An 18,173-nucleotide genomic window follows, 5' to 3' on the forward strand; every position below is an offset into this window, starting at 1 on the left:
AGAAAGAACCCTCTGTTTGACATAAACATATTGAGTTAAATATAGATAATAACAATAAGGCAGAAACTTGCAGTCCACTGCAGGTGAAGTTACTTTTGGATGCTGACACCGTGACACGTGTTATTATATGGTTTAAAATAAATCGATTTATTTTATATAAATGGTTTATTTAAAAAAATTGGTTTGAATTGAACTAAGCAGTTACTTTTATTCCCTTCTTCTTCGTTTCATACGTAAAATTCGTTCTCTTTCAATCCTTTTTTCAGAACTAATATAAAACTTTCAATTAGATATATTCTTTTTATTTATATTTCTTAATCAAATTTATTATTTCAAATATATTTCTTAATTTATGTTTTTATTCATTCATGTGAATGATGAAAATTATTTAATAAATACGTACATATTTATGTCATCACATCATTTTGATGTTCAGATCATAAATACCAAGATAATTCATGGCAATTTCATGTGATGAAAGACAAAAATATAATTATGGTATAACTTAGACTAGTTGATAGCATGAGCATTGTTGAAATTTTGGCATGATCTCTTTCATATTTGTTATATGTCTCTTTAGTTGGTGATGTTATAGTTTATTGTGATGATATGATGGTAGTTTAATTGTATGAGTTAGGTCCTTTTTATTTGGTTGAATTTTTTCTATGGCTATCCTATTCTTGATGGCAATATCAAAATAAATATTTTCATTAGTTGTTCTTTTTTTTTCTCTATTTTTGAATCAATTTTATTTTGAAAAAGTTTATTAAAAATTTTTGTTGTAGACAAAATTAATAATATTATGTTCAATTATTTAAGGAGACCAAATTAATATTTTGATTAGATACTTTTGTTTTATTGAAAATAAATTCTAATTTCATTAAAAAATAAATTCTAGTTGATAAGTAAAAACACAAAAACGTGCATGACAGTAAAATTATAATTTCTAGACAAGTAAATTATAGTCTTATTATCTTAAAAAAATAATTTATTTATAGAATAATATTAAAAAATCAACAATAATTTGCATGAAAATAGTTTATTAGTAAAATAAAAGTTAATTGATTGATTACCATAAAATTTAATTTAACGATAAATTTGCAATTGAACATATTTTTACAGCTGTTTACAGCTTAATTTAAAAGCAACTGAAAATGTAAGTTATAGGAAACAAAACAAAACTCATCAAGAAAATAGAAACAGAGACACACAAAAAAGGACAGATGATATCATTTATGCCATTCCTATAAAAAAACCGTGAATTTTGTTTCTTTTTCAAAATACTAAATTTTACTTTTTCAAACAATTTGTATACATATATTTGACCAAAATTAAATAAAAAAAAGTTTCAGATAAATTTAAAGAAAAATTGGTCAATATGAATGAAGAAAAAGAACATATCAAATTCATCTGTTATAAATTTAGGAATAACACGCAGAAAGAATTTAAATTATTTTAAAAGTAGTTATTTGATCTATTCAAATCGGTTTTTTTAAATAAACTATTTGTATAAAATAGATCGATTTTTTTTAAACCGTAACACGTATCAAAGATTCAGAAGCAACTTCACCTGCAGTCGACTGCAGGTGAGTTTCCACCTAACAATAATAATAATTTGAAATTAGTTAAACAAATAATTATACACTAAAATTAAGAAGTCATGAATTTAACTCTTAAAATTAGTAAATTAATATTTTTATAAATTATATATAATGAAAGATATTTTTGAAAATAATATATATTAATACTCTCTCATATGATTATTATTATTATATACCGTGCCCTAAAATGAGGATTTTAAAAAAACTTGATATATGGCTAAATTTAGGATAAACCTTAGAAGGTAGAACTATCATGTTTAAAACAATTTATTTATATTTCAGTTTCAATGTGCTGTGTCTGCGTTCTTCTCTTTGTAAAATAATATCATAACATGGTTATAAGAAAAAATACTTTACATTGTTTTATTACACATTTAATAATAAAAAATTCATTATAATTTACTATTTTATTTTCTTAAAAAAATAATCCTAAAGTAGGCACTTTATTTAAACCATTTATTAGCAAGTTACAATTGTTCTTAGTTTACTACAATGATTAAGGTGGTTTTACTTGGCTAACTTAAATGAAAGACTTAAACATGAAGTTAAGAATTATACCATGCGTTTGGATGTGATTAAATATAAACTTAATATGTGTCAACTTCATAAAGATTCTAATTAGATTTGTTGTGACAATACAAAAATAAAATATTACTTATTGGTTAAAAAATTTAATCATGTGTGTGACATAAAAAAATACTTGTAAGATTTGGTATACTATTTTTTGTCCGTAGTAAATCATCCGTTCATTCTTCTGTTTAATTTTTTTTTTAATCTTGTGTTGAGTTAAGTTTGATTTTAGATTTTATATACGATGATAATAATTATTTGGATTAAAAATCTAATATTATTTGATGTGTGTTTTAGTGATATAGGTCTATTATTTAATTCTCAACTTAACATGTGGTTTGAGTATTTTTTTATGTGGTTTGAGTATTTTTTTTTAATGCTTCAAATCAAAGCAGAAGTCTAAGGTACTTAACAAGTACCGTTGAGCGAAAATAGAAGACTATGTATTTGTTAAGTGAAAATTGGACATTTGTCTTCATCATGAAAAAAGGAAGACAATTGAAACAAAAAAGAATTAACAATACAACAAGGATAGCTATGTGTCACGGTAAAATTTTAGAAGGTTAGATTTAACAGTGTTTGTATAGTTTTCTGGAGTGTTTGAGAATACTCTAGATGGTTCCGGAACGTTCTAGAATGTCCTAGAAGGTTCCAAAATACTCTAGAAGGTTCTAGAAGACTCTAGAAGGTTCTAGAAGACTCTAGAAGGTCATAGAGTATTCTAGAAGAGTATAGATGTATATAGAAGTATAAAGAGTGGTATGGAATAATCTAGAAACATTTAGAGAGTTGTGGTAGGATAGATATTTGTAAAGAAGGTTCTGGATGATTAATCTGGACCGTTGATTAGATTTAATCCTAACCATCCATTGAGGAGGTGGATGGCTATAAATAGGGGTGAGAGTTAGAGTTTGGGTGTGTGTGAATCATTTGTAGCAAACACTTGAGCAATAAAGTGTTCTTTCCACCAAGCTTCCTTTCTCTTGTGTTCTCTTGTATTCTTAGCTTACTTGCTAAGTATTGAGGGTTAGGCTGACTTGGTCTTAGCTCAAGAGGTTGAGTAAGTCCGAGTGCCGGCACGGTAGCGTTGGAGTGTGTCCAAGGCCGTGACAAATTTGGTATCCGAGCAAGGTTCGAGAGGGAGCACAAGTGGTTTGTGGGTATGGCTTCAAATATCACCATGGAGCATGTTGAGTCACAAAGGGGAAGGGATACTATTCCTTCTCAATGGGGAGGCAAGAAGGTACGTTCTTCAAGTGAGCCTAGAGGTAAGGACTCTAACTTCTTAGAAGAAAGAGTTTCTATGTTGGAAAATGTTCTATCCTCTATGGATGAGCGGTTCCAAAGGATAGAACATGACAAGGAGACCCTCGAGGCTCACGTGTTAGGAGAACTAGATGCTTTCAAAGAAAGCATGCTCCAAATTGAAGAGAAGCTTGAGAATTCCTTAAAGCTATTTGAGGAAGTTCGAGTTTGGTTCGAGGAGGCGAAATCTCGACCAACCATTATAAGGGAGACGACAAAGATTGATCTCCCCAAGCCAAAGGAGTTCAAGGGCGTAAGGGACGCTCGCGAGGTGGAGAACTTCCTATGGCAAATGGAGAGGTACTTCGAAGGCCAAGGGGTGGTGAAAGAAGCAATAAAGGTACGCACTGCAGCTCTCTACCTTTCTGATAATGCTACTTTGTGGTGGAGGAGAAAGTGCGTAGATATGGAAAAAGGTACTTGCAACATAGCCACATGGGAGGATTTCAAAAGGGAATTGAAAAGACAATTCTTCCCTGAGAATGTGGTTTATGAAGCAAGGAAGAAGTTGAGGGAGTTGAAGCACAAGAGTACGATTAGCGACTACGTAAAGGAGTTTACTACTCTCACGCTTCAAATCCCCAACTTAGCATCAGAGGATGCATTGTTCTTCTTCATTGATGGACTCCAACCTTGGGCAAAGCAAGAACTACAAAGAAGGAATGTTAAGGATGTCGATGAGGCCATCGTGGTGGCCGAATCACTCACTGAGTATCATAGGGGAGACTCTAAACCCAAGTCTTTCTCCAAGCCTAGTTCTGCTAAAGGTGGGGGAGACAAGGGGAAGAGTTTCTCAATCAAGAAGGAAGGAAAATACTCTTCAAAAAAGAGTATGAGGAAAAGAAGAAGGCTTTCGTGCCCAAAGGAGGATGCTTCGTGTGCAAGGGGCCACACCAAATGAAGGATTGTCCCAAGCTAGGGACTCTGGCATCTATCGCCGAGGAACGAGAAGCTCAAACTCAAGTAACTGAGTGTGTTGGATCCATCCAACACATAAATGCTGTGAAGGGCAAAAAGGCAAGCACCACAGAAAAGAAAGGCTTGATGTATGTCAAAGCCTTTATCAATGAAAAACCTGTCATGGCTATGATCGACACTGGTGCTACACACAACTTCATCACGCCTGATGAAGCAAAGAGGCTTGGGTTGAAGATCACTGAAAAGAATGGCTGGTTCAAACCCGTGAACACCAAAGGTGAACCCCTTAAGGGAGTAGCAAAAGGGGTTGAGATGACTCTTGGTTCTTGGAAGGGCCTTGTAGATTTCTCAGTAGCACCCATGGATGATTTTAAAATAGTCATCGGGCTCGATTTGCAAAGGAAGGTAAATATAATACCTATGCCATACTACGACGTAGTATGTGTCATGGAGAAAGGGTCTCCATGCATGGTCCCTACAGTATCTAAAGTTGGAGGGCCACCGATACTCTCTGCTATGCAACTCAAAAAAGGGTTCAAGAAGGGAGAGATTACATATTTGGCTCTATTACAAGAGGAGCCAACATCTGAAAGAGAAGACGTTCCTCCCAAAATCAAGGAACTCCTTGAAGAAAATAAGGATGTGATGCATTCCGAGTTGCCAAAACAACTACCACCTAGGAGGAAGGTGGACCACAATATTGAATTGGAGTTAGGAGCAAAGCCGCCCGCCTCAACACCGTATAGAATGGCACCGCCAGAACTCGAGGAGTTGAAGAAGCAACTCAAAGATTTGCTAGATGCTGGGTTCATCTGTCCATCGAAGGCACCTTATGGCGCACCAGTCTTATTCCAAAAGAAGCATGATGGTTCATTGAGGTTATGCATCGACTATCGAGCACTTAACAAGAAGGAAAAGTGTTCCTTTGCAAGGGACGAAGTCCACTTCTTGGGACACATCATTAAAGGTGGAACTCTCTGCATGGATCAAGGAAAGGTGAAGGCTATCAAAGAGTGGGAGCCGCCAAACAAGGTATCTGAATTGAGGTCATTCCTTGGGTTGGCTAATTACTATCGGAGATTTATCAAGGGATATTCCGCTAAGGCTGCACCATTAACTGATCTTCTCAAGAAGAATCACTCTTGGGAATGGTCAAAGGAGTGTCAAAAGGCCTTTGATGAGTTGAAGGCTGCTATCACAGAAGGACCAGTACTAGCACTACCCAACTACTCAAAGGTATTTGAAGTCCACACTGATGCTTCTGACTACGCTATTGGAGGAGTTCTGATGCAAGAAGGACATCCTATTGCCTTTGAGAGTCGCAAGTTGAATGATACAGAGAGGCGATACACTGTCCAAGAGAAGGAGATGACCGCAGTGGTGCATTGTCTGAGAACTTGGCGTCACTACTTGCTTGGTTCACACTTCATCGTCAAGACAGACAATGTGGCTACAAGCTACTTCCAAACTCAAAAGAAGTTAAGCCCCAAACAAGCTAGGTGGCAAGACTTCTTGGCTGAGTTTGATTTTGAATTTGAATACAAGTCAGGCAAGACTAATGTGGTAGCTGATGCGCTGAGTCGCAAGGCTGAGTTGGCGGCCATTTCTATGGTTGAAGGAGTTATTGTGCATACCATCAAGGAAGGGTTGCATCACGATCCATTAGCCAAGAAGTTGGTGGAGTTGGCTAGAGAAGGTAAGACCAAAAGATTTTGGTTAGAAAACGACCTTCTATACACAAAAGGGAGAAGACTATACGTTCCTAAATGGGAAAATCTAAGAAGGAAGTTGGTAAGAGAATGCCACGACACCAAGTGGGCTGGTCACCAAGGTCAGCGAAGGACCTTAGCACTCATTGAATCTTCTTATTATTGGCCTCAAATGAGAGATGAAGTGGAAAGCTATGTGAAGACTTGTCTTGTGTGCCAACAAGATAAGATTGAAAACAAGACACCAAGCGGGTTGTTGGAACCTCTGCCTCCATCAGAGCGACCGTGGGAAAGTGTCTCTTTAGATTTCATCTCTGCCTTACCGAAGTCCGAGGGGTTTGGATCTATTCTCGTGGTAGTGGATCGATTTTCGAAGTATGCTACCTTTATACCTGCCCCTACTGACTGCACTGCAGAGGAGGCAGCACGACTATTCTTCAAGAATGTGGTGAAATATTGGGGATTGCCTAAGAGCATCATTAGTGATCGAGATCCACGCTTCACAGGACGACTATGGACAGAGCTGTTCAAACTCCTTGGGTCGGAGCTTCATTTTTCAACAAGCTTCCATCCTCAAACCGATGGGCAGACTGAGAGAGTGAATGCTTTACTTGAGTGTTACTTGAGGCATTTTGTAAGCGCTAATCAGAAGGATTGGACAAAACTCCTAGACATTGCTCAATTTTCATACAATCTGCAAAGGAGTGAGTCTACAGGGAAGAGCCCATTCGAGATTGTGACTGGACAACAGCCGCTTACACCTCACTCTCTTCCTTCCCCTTACTCAGGGAAGAGCCCTGGAGCTTATCATATGATTAAGTCTTGGGAAGAACAAGCAGATGTCACTCGTTCTTACCTTGACAAAGCTGCAAAGAGGATGAAGAAATGGGCTGATAAGAAGAGGAGGCATGCAAGCTATCAAGTGGGAGACAAGATCATTGGACGTGTTGGGGAGGTTGCTTACAAAGTACAACTCCCTCCCTCTATGAAGATCCACCCGGTCTTCCATGTGAGTATGCTTAAACCATATCATAAAGACCAAGATGAACCGAGTAGAGGTGACTCGAGTCGTGCTCCGCCTGTGGTAATTAGATCATTCGATAAAGAAATCGAAGTGATCTTAGCTAATCGTGTTGTGAGACGAAGAGGGGTACCACCAAGTATTCAATATTTGATCAAGTGGAAAGGGCTCCCGATAACTGAAGCTAGTTGGGAAGCTCGTGAAGATCTGTGGCAATTCCAAGAACACCTAGAGCGCTATCATGAACAGAACGCGACGAGGACGTCTGCGCATTAGGTGGGGGAGAATGTCACGGTAAAATTTTAGAAGGTTAGATTTAACAGTGTTTGTATAGTTTTCTGGAGTGTTTGAGAATACTCTAGATGGTTCCGGAACGTTCTAGAATGTCCTAGAAGGTTCCAAAATACTCTAGAAGGTTCTAGAAGACTCTAGAAGGTTCTAGAAGACTCTAGAAGGTCATAGAGTATTCTAGAAGAGTATAGATGTATATAGAAGTATAAAGAGTGGTATGGAATAATCTAGAAACATTTAGAGAGTTGTGGTAGGATAGATATTTGTAAAGAAGGTTCTGGATGATTAATCTGGACCGTTGATTAGATTTAATCCTAACCTTCCATTGAGGAGGTGGATGGCTATAAATAGGGGTGAGAGTTAGAGTTTGGGTGTGTGTGAATCATTTGTAGCAAACACTTGAGCAATAAAGTGTTCTTTCCACCAAGCTTCCTTTCTCTTGTGTTCTCTTGTATTCTTAGCTTACTTGCTAAGTATTGAGGGTTAGGCTGACTTGGTCTTAGCTCAAGAGGTTGAGTAAGTCCGAGTGCCGGCACGGTAGCGTTGGAGTGTGTCCAAGGCCGTGACATATGGCACTAACAAAACAATTAGATACAATAACAATTCCACTATTCTAAAAATATTCGTAGTAAAACAAATTTTAGAATATGAGAGAGTAAAACACAAATTTACAAAAGTGCAGAAGTAGTAGAGTAGCTCTTCGAATAACAGTGGTAATAGAGTAGAAGGAGAAAAAAATGCATGCCAAAAAAGAATAATAAAAGTGGTGGAATGACTCCTCAACCAGTAGAATTAGTGGAGTAGAATGAAAAAAAACTGCATACACTCAGAGATAACTTCAACGGGTTGATTATACGAGAGATTGGAAGAGACAATGGAGAACAAATTAGAAGAGCAAGTTGATTTTATAAGAAACTTCATCTCAACATTTGAAAGTAAAAAAAAAGAGAGAGTATATTCAAGGGTATCATCTCAACACTTGAGCTAAATTCTTTTTCTTCTACTAGAACTTCATTTCTGATTTATTTGTTATGACTATCTTATGTCATCTTTTGTATTGAGAAAATGTTGACTATATGAGTAAAAAAGCTATGAGAGAAAAAGCAAGAAAAATGCATGAAAGAACACTGAAATTTTGTGTAATTGAATTGTTGAATTAGGACTAATTTTTCTTGTCAAGTTGGGATAACACTTTGTGAGTTTGAATCTGTTTAAGTTCTCCTTCTAAATTGGGACAACACTTAGAAAGTTAAGTTTTGATGAAGAAAGTTTAGTAGTAGATACTAGTTGAATTAGGTTGTAATTCAATAGTATTGATAATTATAATCAGTGGATTATAGTGAAAATTTCACTATGATTGTGGTGGAGACTGAACGTAGGATTCATAGCAGTTAAAATCCAAACCACGATACATGCTGGTCTTTTTCTCTTTTTCCTTCTCTATTTTATTTCTGCATATGAGACAAAACGAAAAAATCTCCTGTATATTTAACTTCCACAAAAAATAAAACTAAAAAAGTTCAATTTTAAATTAATTTGATTCAACCCCTCTCTTCTTAAATTTGAGTAATTCTATCATCTTAAAAACTCATTTATTGAATAAACTAGTCAAGTATATAAGTATAACCCATTTTCATGCCTATAACAAATTTTGACCAACAAGTATAGTAACTAATAGTGAATTGCTTCTACATTTTATTTCTAATTAATTTAAAATTTTCAGCAAGTATAACCAAATAACCAATAAGGATCCGGTGTAATGGATTTCCATTATTTAACAAAGACAACTACTAATGAATTCTTTAGTTGTAGTGTCAAGATTAAAATACTTTTTAAAGATAAATCATAATTTTGTTTCTTTCTCTATGTTAGAAACAAGAGACTGAGAAAATAATGTGAAAAGTGTATTATTGAGTGTGATGAAATGTACAATATACAAGGGGTATTTATAGGTGCTAGATGAATCAACGTAATAAAGATATAGAATCTTACAATTAATATACAGATATGCTATAAATATAAACGATACTAATACGATACTAATATGATACTAATTAATTCTAATGATTCTCTAACATCCCCCCTCAAACTCAAGTGGGAGCTAAGGATACCAGCTTGAGTTTGGATAACAAAGTCCGGAAACGAGTCGGATGATGAGCTTTCGTGAGGATATCAGCAGTCTGATCCAGTGTTCCAACAGCAATGAGACGAATAGCATTAATGAGAATTCGTTGCCGAACAAAATGACAATCAATCTCAATGTGTTTGGTGCGTTCATGAAACACATCATTATGGGCAATCTGAATGGCACTGCGGTTATCACAAAAAACATCAGTAGGAGTGGACTGAGGAGCACCCAGATCTTCGAGAAGCCAACGAACCGAGAGAACCTCAGCAGTGGTGTCAGCGAGGGCACGGTATTCAGCTTCTGTGCTTGACCGAGCGGTGAAGGTCTGCTTCTTAGCACGCCAAGAAATGAGAGCGTCGCCAAGGAACAAACAGTAACCAGTAGTGGAACGACGATCAGTGGGATCACCAGCCCAATCAGCATCGGAGTATGCCTGTAGTGTCAAAGAGGAATGAGCAGAAAAATAAAGGCCATGAAATAGAGTGCCTTTGACGTAGCGAAGAATGCGCAGAACTGCCGCATAGTGAGTAGTACGAGGAGCTGACAAGAACTGGCTGAGAACATGAACTGGATAGGCAATGTCTGGTCGGGTGACAGTCAAGTAGACGAGACCACCAACTAACTGTCGATAGAGAGTCGGATTATCCAAACCAGTGCCATCCATAGGAGTAAATCGAACATTAGGCTCAATAGGAGTAGACTCAGTGCGACTATCTGTAATCCCAGCGCGAGCAAGAAGATCTGAAGCATACTTAGCTTGAGAGAGATAGATGCCATCATCTGTGGAGATGACCTCGAGACCAAGAAAATAGCTGAGAGAACCAAGATATTTCATCTCAAAGGTATGGTGAAGTGAGGTCTTCAGTTCAGAGATACCGTCAACATCATCTCCAGTAATGATCATGTCATCAACATATAAAAGTAGAAGGACAACTCCTCGTTCACTTTTACGAATGAAAAGAGCATTCTCATGAGGACTAGAAGTGAAACCAAGATCACATATGGTAGAGCTGAACTTGTCAAACCATTCACGAGGGGCTTGCTTAAGTCCATAGAGCGCCTTGCGAAGGAGACAAACCTTACGAGAAGGACAAGGATATCCCGGAGGTGGTTTCATATAGACTTTCTGTTTCAAGTCCCCATTAAGAAATGCATTCTTCACATCCATCTGACTGAGAGACCATTTTTTAACTGCAGCAATGGCAAGAAGAGCTCGAACAGACGTAAGGCGAGCGACAGGGGCAAAAGTCTCTTCATAATCAATACCATACTCTTGCGTACAACCTTGAGCAACCAAGCGGGCCTTATAACGGTCAATAGAGCCATCAGAGCGAGTCTTGATCTTGTATACCCATCTACTGCCCACAACTTCCTGATCAGAAGGAGGATCAACCAGATCCCAAGTGTGTGCTTTTTCAAGTGCCTGTAATTCTTCTTGCATTGCTTGTTGCCAATTTGGGTTTGAGGAGGCTTCTCTGAATGTCTTAGGTTCATGTTGATGAAGAATAGTAGAAAAGTAATGGTAATCAAGAAGATGAGGAGGTGTATTCCTTACCCTAGAAGAACGAACGGGAGGAGGAGGCATGACGGTAGGAACAGGATCATCGTCCGGTCTGGATTCATCGGGAGATGGAGAAGGCGGAGGAACAGGAGGCTGTGGAGGGTCACTCGAAATAGAACCTGTAGAATCATCACTAGGAAAAAGATCAACATTGGGGTTAGTAAACAAAGGTGACTGAGTAGTAGGAATCGACTCAAACGATGAGAACCGAGAAAACATGTGGTGCTCCCAAAAGACAACATGACGAGATATACGAATACGTTTAGAAAGAGGATCCCAACAACGATAACCCTTGTGTTCAGTGCCATAACCAAGAAAACAACACATACGAGCCCGAGGTTCAAGTTTACTATGTTCATGAGGTTGAAGAAGAACAAAACATACACAACCGAAAATTCGAAGAGAACTGTAATCGGGTGGGGTATGAAAAAGACGCTCAAAGGGAGTAACATTACCAAGAACAGAAGAAGGGAGTCTATTGATAACATGAACAGCAGTAAGAACAGCTTCACCCCAAGTACGCTCAGGACACGAAGAAGAAAGGAGCATTGCACGGACGGAGTCAAGAATGTGACGGTGTTTGCGTTCAGCTCTACCATTTTGTTGAGATGTACTAGGACAAGAAAACTCAGATAGAGTACCCCGTTCTGCAAGAAAGGCTAAGAGTTTGGAATCACGGTATTCCATAGCATTATCACGTCGGAAAACCTTAATGGCCCTGGAAAACTGAGTTTTAATCATAGTAGCAAAGTTGATATAGATCTGAGGTAACTCATGGCGATTAGTCATCAAATAAACCCAAGTAAAACGGGAATAATCATAAATGAAAATGACAAAATATCGAGCTCCGCCCATAGAGGCAGTGGGAGCGGGGCCCCAAACATCAGAGTGAATGAGATCAAAAGGAGAGCAAGCAAGAGATGAATTATTGTGAAAAGATAAAGCAGGTTGTTTGGCAGTTTGGCAAGAAATGCAGTCAAAAGATTCATTCGAAACCTGACCTAAAACACCCTGAGATACAAGAGGACGCAATTTTCCTAAGGAGGTGTGGCCAAGACGTTGATGCCATAAGTGAAGGGTAGAGGGAGAAGAAGCAGCACAGAGATTTGGTACAGGAGGAATATGAAGACTTTCGAGTTCAAACAACCTTCCGACCTTACGTCCAGTCCCGATGATCTGTCCCGTCCGAGGATCCTGTACACGACAACCAGAAACAGAAAAGGTGACGTCAAAACCCAGATCAACAAGTTGACCAACAGAAATAAGATTGAAGTTTAATTTGGGAATGTAGTAAGTATCAGGAAGATTAAGAGATGACTGAGATATAGAACCCTTGTGTGTTGCATGCAAGAGGGAGCCATTTGCAGTATTAACAGAAGGTCCATTTGTAGTTGCAGACATGGACGAGAAAATATTACGCAACGGAGACATGTGATTAAAGCAACCCGAGTCAAAGTACCATTTAGAAGTACCTGGAGGGGTCGATAAAGCAGCAGGGGTATTACCAGAAACAGAGAAAAGACGCTGTAGAAGAGATGCAATATCAGATAGAGAGACAGTGGTAGGTTCAGTAGTAGCAGCAACAGCAGAAGCAGGCGCAGGACGTGGAGGACGAGTAGGACATGTAGTAATCAAATGTCCCGAGAGCTTGCAATAACGGCAGAACAACTGTGAACAATGGTAGCTAATATGACCTTTCTGATGGCATGTGCGACATTCAACAGAGGGACAAACGGAGAAGAGGTGCCCAAAGCGGTTGCAGTTTCGACAGAATTTATCCTTTCTGTCTGTGGCAGCAAAATTATCTGACTTTTCCATAAAAGAGAGCAAAGAGAGGAGAGTAAACGGCGATTTCGAAGCAGAAAATGAGAAAACGGAGCGCGGAATCGGAAAGAGCTCACCCAAAACCTTAGGGAGGGTCCCACTTGCCCGACACGTCAGCGCCACGTCAGCAGACACGTCAGCGCCACGTCAGCGATGCGTCAGCGCCAAGTCAGCGAGTGACGACACGTGGCAGCACCGGATAGGCGGAAGGAGGCACGTTGGCGCACAGGTGGCACGCGGGTCAAAGAGCGGGTCGGGTCGGGACGTCGCGGGTCAGGGTTGCCAACCAGCTTACCTGGTGACACGTGGACGCTCCAGGGACGTCCGATCTGCACGAAGATCCAACGGCTGCTGAAGCCTCTGGATGAGAAAGAATGGTGGTGGACAGCAATGTTCTGACGGCGCGTGGAGGCGCGTGCGGTGGTCGTTGGCGGCGATCTTGGCGGCGTTGGAAAGCTGACGGAGAGAAGAACACGATGATACCGGAGGTGACGAACCAAAGCGTCGGAAACAACTCGAAAATTTCGAGCAAAGAGGCACGGGTGGGATCTGGAAGGAAGATCAAGCTGGTCGTGGCAACGTCTTTCGGCGGCGCGTGGCGGCGCGTCCGGCGGCTGATGGCGACGGTTATGGTTGCGTTGGAATCACGGCGACAAGGCGAACAAGAGGGTTATAGGGGTGACGAACCAAAGCGTCAAAAAGAGAACGAAATAGGAGGCCAAAGAACACTGCCGACAAGGAAAAAACAAAGGAGCTATGAACTAATATTCATTGAAAAAAAAAAAGACCTAAGCTCTTGATACCATGTTAGAAACAAGAGACTGAGAAAATGATGTGAAAAGTGTATTATTAAGTGTGATGAAATGTACAATATACAAGGGGTATTTATAGGTGCTAGATGAATCAACGTAATAAAGACATAGAATCTTACAATTAATATATAGATATGCTATAAATATAAACAATACTAATACGATACTAATATGATACTAATTAATTCTAATGATTCTCTAACACTCTAAATAACGAGAACAGGCTGTGAATATATTATGTCATCTACTTTAGAAGTTCTATAGATGAAGAAATATTTTGATCAAATGCTTACAAAAAACGCTGTGAGCTTTACAACAAAAGATGTAGCCACATTCAGAAAATTTATATAAATAAAAATACAGCCATTGTTAACAAAAAAAGCTAACTTAAGAAAAATAAATTACAACAAATTGTCTATATAAACAATTAATTAATTAAACATCAACTGTTCCAAAAACGCTTCCATCAAAATTGTTTTGTATTCTGGGTTGGGCAAATCACTGCCCCATCTATGCAAAGCCCACCTTTTGTGTGAGTACAATCAATTTGGGCCAGGGAAAACTTGATGATTGTGGGCCCATTGGGCTTATCAATGACAAAATCTCCAACATGATAATGGGTCCACTCTCCTGGCCCACTCAAATAACACTGGGAAAGTGAATTCTGGCCATCAGATGTGGATAGTTGAAATCTAACGGGCTTGATGTCCCAACCATGGACTTGGCCCAGGTTGCACACTCTGCGGCCCAATCTGTTTGAGGTCTTTCCCAAATGAAGCCTGAAAAAAATGCTATATTTCCCTCTTGGAAATTCAAAGTCTAGTTCCCCCAACACTTCAACCCACCACATTTGTTGAAGATATGCAACACTTTTAAACCTGCATCCCCCGAAAAACAATTTATGTTAATTTTCCATTTCTTTAAAGAATTTTAAAAAACCACTATTATTGATCCAGTAAAAATTCAGATACAATTAATTTTATGTGAAGTTAATAGTTAAGAGTTATTAAATAATTTGACAAATTTAACTAAATTGTCATTTAACGACTTCTGACATATCAACTTCACATAAAATTCACTGCCCCGAGATCAATTGACACATATAAAAGTATGGTTAAATACTTAAACAACATTATTATTGTTGGATTAACCTTTTTCATATTGCAGAAGTCAATGGTTTTTGTAGATATGTAACTTGTCTTTTATCTTAAATAAAAAAAGGTATGACAATAGCACAAGCCCTTTAACATTATATATCTAAAATCTCACCATTCATGGCAAGGTGTTGAATTGGAAATTTGGAATCCTTGCTTAACAGTCAAAAGCCGAATAACTTAATTGGCTCTTTATTAGATTGAGGATCTTTATGAATTATAAGTATCATTATTATTTTAAAAAAGTGGTTAGTTAAAGTCACAAAAGCAGCATTTTTTGGCTTTTATTAATCGGAAACAACACACTTTCGATTTCAGTTGGTGGTCCTGAGAGTTCTTGCACCATGGAAAATGAGCATAACGATAAAGGCATGCATCTCAATTCATCCTTATAATAATAATGTGTTTAATTTTCTCCGGTACCTTTATTTGCATTAGAATATTATTAATTTATGTCTCTTATATAATTAATAATTGATACTAAATTACAATTTTCACAGCTTTCAAAAATTAATAATGCAAATAGTGAGACGCATAAAAATTCTTATTCATGATAAATAAAATAAAAGAAAAAACTACTAGTACCTTTATGATTTTATTTATACAGAAACTCGTATCCTATATTTTAAGCGTTTTTTTTTTCAAGTTGTATAATTATAATTTGTTTAGTATAGTCATAATAGGAAACACTTTAGTTAAGATCGATACAGTCACTTTCTCAGCTTAAATAATATTCCTTATTAAGTTAATAATATTGGGTTTCTTATTATGTATATATACACAGATTTTAATAATATATTTGTTAAGTTTTATATGAATAACTTTATAGGAGTAATTATTATTCCAATTAACTAAATTTTTTATAATATAATATGTGGAAAATTTTAAATAATATTATATATTAAAACTTGAATATTTAATTTCACATATATATATAAACAAATTAATTAATTAAAGAGAAATAAGTAAAAAAATTAGATGATTTATTTGCTAGTTGGATATACGAAATACAACTACCATACCCAAAATAGACAAATATCAATTAACAAAAAGATTTCTTGTTCTTGAATGCAAGTCCTTTTCAGCCACTATTTCATATTGCATATTATTTTCAAAAGTGCAAATTGTTTCATATTTCTTCATTTTATAAGATATGATCGAATAGCTGACTAGGAAAGATGAGGTACCAGAATATGGGTACAACAAATGGCATTACACTAGCCAATAAGAAAATAAACTAACAAAAACACTTGCTCGGAAATCGTAGGAATAAATAAATAAATAAAGCAATAGAATTCATTTACTCCTACAGAGAATTTATATTATGTTATATTATGCTATCATTTATGACTTTTAGAAATTTTATTCTTGTAAAATATATTATTAATCTTCAATAAAATTAGAAGGGAAAATACAATTAGTTCAACTATTATATACGACGAAATTTAATCGCAGTTAATTTCATGTATAATTAATAATTAAAAGTTGTTAAATAATATAATAAATTATCTTCACCACTATATATTTTCAACTAAAATATGAGCATAATATATTGGATAACTGTTTTCTGTGTTCCCTAACTTTGTTCATATCATATGATAGATCCACACTGCCTAACATTATTGCAAAATTTTCATCTGTATGAATAAGGTTAAAAGTGAGAAATTTCCGAGCCGTTATGTGCTATCCAAATGCAATATGCACAAAAAGGAAAGAAACTATTTACATACGACAAAGTGGGGGAAAGTGCTTTTTCTTTAATTTAAGATCATTGTCGTTTAACCTAAATTGATGATACATCTATAAAAATATAAATCAATCAATATAAATAAATTAAAACAAAAAAATTTGGTGTATATATATATGAACTATTTATCCAGCATATATAAAGAAAAAATATAATTAGCTTCCCATTATTTTTTTAAATTTTTTTCTGAAAAAAAAGTTAATATGGTGTTCACCTGGATTCTTCAGTTGGAATATTATTCCAATATCTTCTGTCATCAATTCCTGTAATCTTGAAAGACTTTGATGAGATGAACAAACAAACTTGTCCACTGCTTCTATCCAACCAAACTTCCTTTAAACCATAAAATAAAAATATTAAGAATAAAAAAGAGAATTAAAGGAAAAGAATTCCAAAAGAAAAGAAAAGAATGAGTAAGTAAATTAAAAGTACTCACTTTGGTGGCACCATCAAAGAAATTAGGTCGACATAGTTTGGCATAAACCTCTTTCTTGGACATGGTTCTAATTAGATCCTCTTTGTTATTATCACCAAGAATCTTATTGAGAAGGAACTTATATGATTGTGGCAACTTTGATTCCCACACAAAATCAGCTGAGGAAGCTCTATGAAAAGTTTTGTTCACTTTAGCCAATTGGCAAATCTCTTTTGGATCAAAACTCTTCATTATGAATGAGATGCAGCTCTCTGGAATGTCACCAAGCCCTGTTGATTCTGAAACAACATCCTCAATTTCTGCTACACTAATTGAGGAACTACCAGCCCCCATCAAAATTTAGATTCGACTTTTACGCTTGATCAAATTCTTCTCGTTATCGTTCTTCTTTTGTTGTAATAACTTAATTATTCGTCTGTTATGACCGACTTATAACGGATGGATTTGGATCTGAACGTGACGATTCTGCTCGATTCGAATATGAAGTTGAAGAATTTGGTTCAATGGTAGAGGAGAAGAGGGTAAAGGAGATGAGAGAAGAAGATTGAAGGAGAAGGTGGTATTAGTTTCATTCTATTCATAAATGAATGTGTGATAGTGTCACATGCCTCATTGAGAATTTTGGGTTTTAAGAACAAACAAGTGGTTGGGAATGTTATGAGGAGGGGGAAAAAAGGTATAAAGTGGGAACTATTTAAGCTCTTTGGGGTCCAAGTTCCAAACCACAAATTAAATTAAAATTTTGAAGATAGTGGACGTGTATATGAGTGTGCATGGATGTGCATGGAATATAAAATTAAGACTTTTGTGGTTGCCTCCTTCATTCTTATTATTTACTTTAATTAATTACTTATTTATATGATGTGTGGAGATTAATTAATTAATTAATTAAGGGCCTATTCTGTCCCTTCCAACTTCCAAGTTCTACATCTTTTTTTCATTTAATTTGTTTTAATTAATTCTGAATTCTGTCCTTGACTTGTGGGTATGAATATATATTAGAATTACGTATATTGAATGATACATGATTTATATGTGTATTTATTATATTTATGTTTATGTTTGAGTAAGCAAAAGTTAGAATACGTCTCATATT

General features: G+C 36.5%; 1 protein-coding gene across 1 annotated transcript; it reads right to left on the minus strand.

Annotated features, from left to right (window-relative positions):
- Nucleotides 1–13,970: 13,970 nt before the first annotated feature.
- LOC130979429 (F-box protein PP2-A13-like) lies at nt 13,971–17,753 on the minus strand. Its single transcript, XM_057902876.1, has 3 exons — nt 17,078–17,753; nt 16,856–16,974; nt 13,971–14,618 (listed from the first exon to the last, which is right to left on the minus strand). The coding sequence occupies exons 1-3, from the start codon at nt 17,408–17,410 to the stop codon at nt 14,207–14,209; spliced, it is 864 nt and encodes a 287-aa protein (XP_057758859.1). The 5' UTR covers nt 17,411–17,753; the 3' UTR covers nt 13,971–14,206.
- Nucleotides 17,754–18,173: the final 420 nt, after the last annotated feature.

This window comes from Arachis stenosperma, chromosome 5 (assembly GCF_014773155.1).
Source record: "Arachis stenosperma cultivar V10309 chromosome 5, arast.V10309.gnm1.PFL2, whole genome shotgun sequence".
Classification (NCBI taxonomy): domain Eukaryota; kingdom Viridiplantae; phylum Streptophyta; class Magnoliopsida; order Fabales; family Fabaceae; genus Arachis; species Arachis stenosperma.

Bases quoted from the DNA above. Each gene is read 5' to 3' on its own strand.
- LOC130979429 (XM_057902876.1), bottom strand. From the start codon at position 17,410: ATGGGGGCTGGTAGTTCCTCAATTAGTGTAGCAGAAATTGAGGATGTT. The intron at 16,975-17,077 runs GTGAGTACTTTT...TATGGTTTAAAG, and splicing joins TCTTTGATGGTGCCACCAAA to GAAGTTTGGTTGGATAGAAG. The intron at 14,619-16,855 runs GTGAACACCATA...CGGGGGATGCAG, and splicing joins ATTCCAACTGAAGAATCCAG to GTTTAAAAGTGTTGCATATC.